This window comes from Martes martes, assembly GCF_963455335.1.
Source record: "Martes martes genome assembly, chromosome: 14".
Taxonomy (NCBI): Eukaryota; Metazoa; Chordata; class Mammalia; order Carnivora; family Mustelidae; genus Martes; species Martes martes.
This window is the reverse complement of record NC_137902.1, coordinates 66,540,379-66,547,493: the sequence shown is the minus strand read 5'-3', so window position 1 is coordinate 66,547,493 and position 7,115 is coordinate 66,540,379. Positions and strand designations below refer to the sequence as shown.

General features: G+C 39.7%; 1 protein-coding gene across 1 annotated transcript in view; it reads left to right on the top strand.

Moving 5' to 3' along the window:
- The first annotated feature begins 1,914 nt into the window (after positions 1-1,914).
- The window catches only part of UBE2D1 (ubiquitin conjugating enzyme E2 D1), a 38,930-nt gene continuing 33,729 nt past the window's right edge, over positions 1,915-7,115 (top strand). Inside the window, exon 1 of the mRNA XM_080822613.1 lies at positions 1,915-2,184. Within this exon, the coding sequence (XP_080678739.1) occupies positions 2,161-2,184 (24 nt within the window). The 5' untranslated portion in view covers positions 1,915-2,160. The remainder of the gene's footprint in view (positions 2,185-7,115) is intronic.

Here is a 7,115-nt window from a genome sequence, read left to right as displayed (position 1 = left end):
ATATCTAATAAAGAGTTGCTGCAACTGATGTCAAAGAAGTTGCTGCCTGTGTTCTCCTCTAGGATATTGATGGTTTCCTCTCTCACATTTAGTTTTAATCCATTTTGAATTTAATTCATGTTGAATTTATTTTTGTGTATGATGTAGGGAAGTGGCCCAGTTTCATTCTTTTGCATGTGGCTGTCCAGTTTTTCCAGCACCATTTGCTGAAGAAACTGTTTTTTTTTTTCCATTGGATATTATTTCCTGCTTTGTTGAAGATTAATTGACCATAAAATTGTGGATTTTCTACTTATCTATTCTGTTCTATTGACCTATGTGTCTGTGTTTTTGTGCCAGTACCATAGTGTGTTTTTTTTTTAAAGATTTTATTTATTTATTTGACAGAAAGAGAGAGACAGTGAGAGAGGGAACACAAGCAGGGGAAGTGGGAGAGGGAGAAGCAGGCTTCCCACTGAGCAGGGAGCCCTATGCAGGGCTCAATCCCAGGACCCTGAGATCATGACCCCAGCTGAAGTCAGACACTTAATGACTGAGTAACCCAGGAACCCCAGTACCATACTGTTTTGATTACCACAGCTTTGTAATACAACTTGAAGGTGGAATTGATGCCTCCAACTTTGCTTCTTCAGCATTGCTTTGTTTAGTCGGGGTCTTTTGTGGTTCCATACAAATCTTAGGATTGTCCTAGTTTTCTGAAAAATGCTGGTGGTATTTTGATAGGGATTGAATTAAATGTATAGATTGCTTTGGGTAGTATAGGCATTTAAACAATATTTGTTTTTCCAAAGGGAAGTAATTTTTATAGAGAACTTCTGACATGTTAGGTACTGTGTTTGGCACTATATATTTTAATACCAATTAATTTTGATATATCCAGGAATTATTATCTCTATTGACAGGTGAAGGAACTGAGGCTTAGTTTAAAGTGTCTTAGCCATGGTTAAACAGTAGGAAGTGGTCAGACAGATCAGTCTACAAAGCCCATGCTCCTCCAATCACCCTGGCCAGTCTCCCAGTTTTGGGAAGCCAAGAGGTTTATCTTCTAGGAAGAAATCAATGATGAGATCAAGGCTTGGAATTCTGGGGCACTCTATCTCTTGAGAAGAGGAGCTAGTGACAGAAAAAGGAAAGTCAGAGAAGTTTAAGACCCAGCTACCAGGAAAGTTACCATGGAAGATAGTGTCCCTGAGTGCTTTGAAAAGCAAAGGGATGGCCAGTCATCAAATGATTCAAAAACATCAGGAAGAATGAGGAGTGAATTGGATTTGGTAATTAGAAGCTCAAGCCTGACCATGGTGAAAACCGATTTTGTTTGTGCTGAAAGTAGAAGCCAAATTTTAAAGAGCACACAAGTTCATAAGAATTGAGAGGAGTAGATTGTAAATTCATGAGAATTGTGGGGAGTAGATTGTAGGTACTGTGAAAGGAAGAGAAGAGCCAATAATGATGGCAAATCTCAGAATTTGGAGTTCCAAGGAGGAGACATGGGAGATTAGCCGTGGATAGAGGTGCTTTTTGAAATAGGAATTAAGGAGGTAAGTAAGGAGTCATAACGGGTATGTTTGTGCATGTTTGAGAAATTTGGGCAATTTATATATGTTTGAGAAGAGAGATCACTCTACAAAAGTAAAAATAACAGGATCTCTGTATTGGAAATTCCTGTAAGTGCTTTTCGAGCTAATTTGTTATTCCTATTTTACAGATTGGGAACTTTAGGTTCATAAATTGATCAAAATCAAACTGCAGAGACCAACTCAAGACTGCGCAGTTCTAAGTCCGGGCTTGGGTTGAAGTCAGCAGTGAGTAATCCGGCTTTGCCCAGGGAAGACCGCAGAGGACAGGGCTGGAACTACACTTCCCAGTGTGCCAGGCGGGGCGGGGCGCGGGCGGGGAGGGCGCAGGCTCCTTCCCAGAAGCAAAAGCGGAAACAAAAGAGTCTTGCCGGCGTCCCCGCCCGCACACTCGCGCACACTCGCGCTCGGGCGCACACTGAGCAGGCACTGGCGCCCGGAGCGAGCCAGCGAGCAGCGAGCAGCGAGCCGGGGACCCCGGGCTGAACCAGCAGAGCAGCCAGCGAGTCGAGCCCGCGAGACCCTACGCCCCCGCGCCCCGTAGCTGCCGCCAGCCGGCCGGTGTCCCCGCCGCCCTCCCTGACCCATGGCGCTGAAGAGGATTCAGAAAGTGAGTGCCCGGGCCAGGCCTGGGGCGACGGGGCGCGCTTCGGCTCCCTGCCCATACTGGCCCCGGCGATGGTCCCGAAAGACGCGCCGGGAGGGCACGGGATGGGAGGGTGCGCGGGGATCGGGGGCCAGAGATGACGGTGGGGCCAGCGGGCACTGGACAGGTGAGGTGGGAGCAGGGACAAGTCCCGGATAGCTTGGAAGCGGGGGCCCCGCTGCGCGCTAGCGCCGGAGCTGCGCCGGGAGTCCCTGGGTGGAGATCCTTCTGTGGCTCCAGACCTTCCCCAAATCTGTGCTTCACGGTCACGGCTGGATTTTGCCCTACACTGGTCTAGTTTTGGCCCCTGTCATGCTGTTTTCTCCACACCCGTTCTTTTCTGTTCTTGCTTCCCCGGGCTCCCTGCGAGGGCAAGGAAGGTGTGGTGGGCCTGCAGGCTGTCTCCTCGATGCTCTGGGTTTGTTCCGTTTCTCCTCTGCGGTTGGCTCCTGCTCAGATCCCTGAACGGGCTGGAAAAGCCCATTTGGGGCCCAGAAGCCAGGAGAAGCCTCTTGCCTCTTCTATTTTGGTACCTCTTCTGCTGCCACTTCAGGTCACATAGCTGTAGTGAAAACATAGTTGCTGATACACAACAAGATGACCTCCTGGCTGTGATTCATCGTGAGTCAAGCCAAACTAGGGCCCCCCCCCACCCCATGATAAACTTACACGTAAAGTTCAAGTCACAACAAAAACTGCCACAATATAAGTTGTTTGATGCTTTGACACATGAGTATAGAATGAAGAAGAAATGTACATATTCATTCAACAAATATTTACCCATCCCAACTCTGTAAGGAATTGCCTTCCCTTGCATAATACTGTATTTATTGCTACTGTTTCAGATGTGAACATCTTACAAAATTGGGGTTGGGCCATTTTTTGTTTTTCTGTTCACTTTTATTTCTTATTGGGTTATGGGTCTGTTCACTGACACAGGTTTTAAGAAGGTTTTACAGTATATGGAGAACGTGGAGAATTTATTTTTAAATGGGGGGTGTTTCAGTAAGTTAAGCCAACAGCATGCCGTGTAAATAATTTTAGAAGAAATCAATGCTACAGAAAAATTTTATTAACTTGTTAAGACATGAAGTAATGGAGTTATATACATTTATTCTCAGTCATAACTGGTGGCATCTTCTGGTACAGAGGACAGCAACTTTCAGGTCCAGCCTTTTTTGTTGTTCAGACGCTGAATGTGTAGGATACTGTTTTTGTGTGTGTGCCATTTGAGGGTCTTCTCTCTATAAAACATAAAGGTAACTGCATTTATTGATTCATGTTTTCTGACTTGAAGGTAATGCAATTACACATTCAAAATTACCCTAATTTCGAAACCCTAACCAGCATCTTTGTCATGACTGGTATGCTTATTAATAATGTGTAATATTGGCTTACATTTGAATTAAACAATACGCCTGTTCCAAGGAAGTTTTAAATTCCATTTCCTTCTTTCCTACTTGTGAGAATTCTTCACAAGACTTTGCATATACAATAGATTTTAAATAATGTAGAATTTGTCCACAGTAAGTAGACAGTCAAAGAAAATGGACATTATTTGTAAATACTTTACTGGGCAATTGTCAGTCACCATGCTGAATATTTGTAATACGGAATACACCCAAATCATATTTTTTTAGCTATTAGTTATTATTGGTTTATAACTGAGTTTTTTGGATTAAAAAAATCACATAGAATTGATGATAGGCCTGTAACAAACTGATATTTTGAGAATATATTGGGTGGGTCACATAACATCCCATCTCTGTGTGCCGGTCTTTGGCTTTCCTTTCCTGTTATCAGGAAAGTTGACTTGCACAAATCTCCTTTCCAATAATCATATGTTCATATCATTCCCTCGTACTTTAAGGGGTGTTATTTTGTTTGATTCTCCACTTTTCTTACTGTTTACACCTCCTTGATTAGAAGCCAGTTCCAAGTAAGGTGTGTGTGCTGTTTACCTTATGAACAGTTACAGAGTCATCTTTGATATCATCCTTATATAAATCCTTACTTGAATCTTGCATGTTCCAACAAAAGAAGATACATATTAACTCTTGGCCTTTCTTTTTAGCTCTGTTGAGGTAACACTGTCAGATACCTTCCAGGTCATTGGGTTGTACTTTTTCTGTACCCAAAGTGGCAGACTTAAAGCTGTGCAAAACCTCAGAAAACTTCAGTTCAGAGTTGAGTGGAGGACAGAGGCTAGAGCCAGCATCAAGGGTAGTGTATCAGAAATTTTTGTGGGACAATTTCAGACTGTCCCCACTGCTGTAAATGGAAAGATATGGAATCCCCCAGATGGGCTGGGGTGGAAAGAAGGTTGAGAACCACTGATGTTCTGGTCTATTATTATTCAAAGAAGGAACCTGAGACCAGGAGTGAAGGAGTGCTTTGTCCAAGTTAATCTCTGAAGAAGTGACTTGGCATATTTGAGAGTGTTAAAAAAAGTTCATGACTTCACATTTTTTCACTTCGTATGAAAAGATTAAACATGGTTGAATTAAAATTGTATGTATATGCAAAGCATGTAGATATCAACGCTTAAAATATATTTTTATATTAGAGTATGCTGAATGATTTCATACTCTTATTTAGACATCCAGTGCCAGTTTTGCATTTCAGCTCATAAATTTACACACCCATGCCCTATTTTTAGATATAGTGGAAGATGTTATCAGTCACCTAAATCACTAAAGGGAAAATTTTCGAACAAAATCTGAGGAAAGACACCTAAAATATGTTTGAAAAAAGAGGATAGTTTTTCAGCTGGGCATCTGTTATTTTCTAGAATTATTTCTAAGTGTTTCTTTTGTCAATGCTACTTTTAATCCTTGATAAACTTTTTTTGGAAATCACTTTTAAAATTATGAATGTTATATCATAGTACTGAATGTTTTGAAAACCAAGAAAAAAAAAAGGAGATCCTAATATAGTCATTATTATCATCTTAGTATGTTTCCTTCTAGACTTTTTAAATGTGATAAATTGAAGTAATGATCATCAAAGTAACATAGGCTTTATTGCCTTTTTGGTCTTTGGAAAAGTGAAGCAAAAGAGTTTTGTTTTACAAATATAGCAACACAAGTAACTACTCCTTAGTGTACAGTTCTGTCCTCAAAATGGAATATTTGCTTTTTTAATAAGCACTTTAACTTAAAATGTATATATAAATAGATTATAGTACAACTTTATAAATGTTTTGAGCTGCTGCGTTTTTTGATTTGTGCAATTCCACATTAAACACTTTATATCAGTCTAGAAAACCTTTAGGATACTTAAAAAAATATCCTAGCCCTCTGTGGATAGAGCATCAAATAGAGGAAGATCTGGTTTTTATTTCTGGCCCTATTACTTACTAGCTCGTTTCCCTATCCATACAATGATATAGTAGTAAGTACAATCAGCATACATAATATATAAAGGTTACTCTGTGATAGATTCAGTTCTGAGTGTTTGACATATATTGATTGATTTGGTCTTTAGTGGGCCCAAGAAGTAGATGTGATTGTTATCCCTATCTTATAGATGGTGAAACTGAGTCACAGAAATGTTGAGTAATGTACCTGAGTAATGTACCTGAATCTCGTATCTAGTAAGTGGTAGTGCTAGGATTTGAAACCAGACAGAGGTCTTCAGATTCCATGCTCTTAACCATTTTAGTACATGGATTTTCTTAACCAAATGGACTCATATCTATTATATTTAAATTGATAGACACATACAGTTAAATGAGTGTATGGATGTAAGTGCTTTGCAAACTGAACTGTTCTGTACACATGTATTATAATTAAGACTTCGGGATATTTAATCATGCATCACTCTGTGTGTTGATTGTGCATTATAAATCTCTGCTCTGAAGTAATGTACACTGGATCATTAAACATGGTAAATGAATAATATAACTTTGTTTCTTTTTGTTCCATCACTTAAAATTGTTCTCCATAAGAATTTAGAAAAACTGTAATTTATAAATGTTCTGTCAAAAGTATCATTTCACTTGAGAAAACTGTTTATGAACTGATACAGCGATTTAGTTCCTCCAGTGGCTGTGAATAGCAGTCGACTGTTCAGATTGCACAAATACGTTAGGAAGACTTGCAGATTACAAGATTTAATCTAAGATTCCAGATTCTTTCAGTAAAAAAGGATGTAAGTTCAACAAAAATTTTTTAAAAGAAGAACACAGTATTTATGCTCCATGATAAAGTGGTTTGCCTTGATATGAAAGGAAGACAGTGTTCTTTTTCTAAAAAGCCACCATGTGAATTTTTCTTTTAAATCTTTGTAATTAAGCTCAATCTTCTTTTGCCCCAGGTATCATGTATTTTTCCTTCTTCATCACAACAGAGGTGTAAAAAAAGAAGATAACCCATTAAAAAGTTCTGAGGTTCCTTCTCTGTGGAAATAAATAGCATAGATCTAAATAAAGGCTGTTTATGCCTATTTTGGAAGCCAAACACATATTATAAAAACCAGCTTAGCAGGATGTGGGATTGCCCCTAGTAAAGCAGAGTAGCATCCTCACTTGCTTTAGTTCCCTGAAATACATATCAAAAACATATTTAATGAGTGACACTAATCAAAATAATAAGCCTGATACTCTCCACTAAGCTGAATTAATGGTTGTCTGTAATGTATTGGCTCTCTTCACTTCTTTTTTTTAACAGTGGAAGAACTGATACTGTGTTAATTAAAAACAGATATTGAGATACTTGCCCTCTCTCCTCTTAACCCTAAGATGCTGGACTAAATGATGCTCTGGTATATAATCCAGATTTTTAGGCATTTGGAAGGATCCTCAGATCACCTCAGAACATCTATCTGAAGGCAAAACTTGTTCTGTTTCTAGCTTGTCTTGGTCAGATGGCCTGAGGTTTTTCTGCTTTTAATTG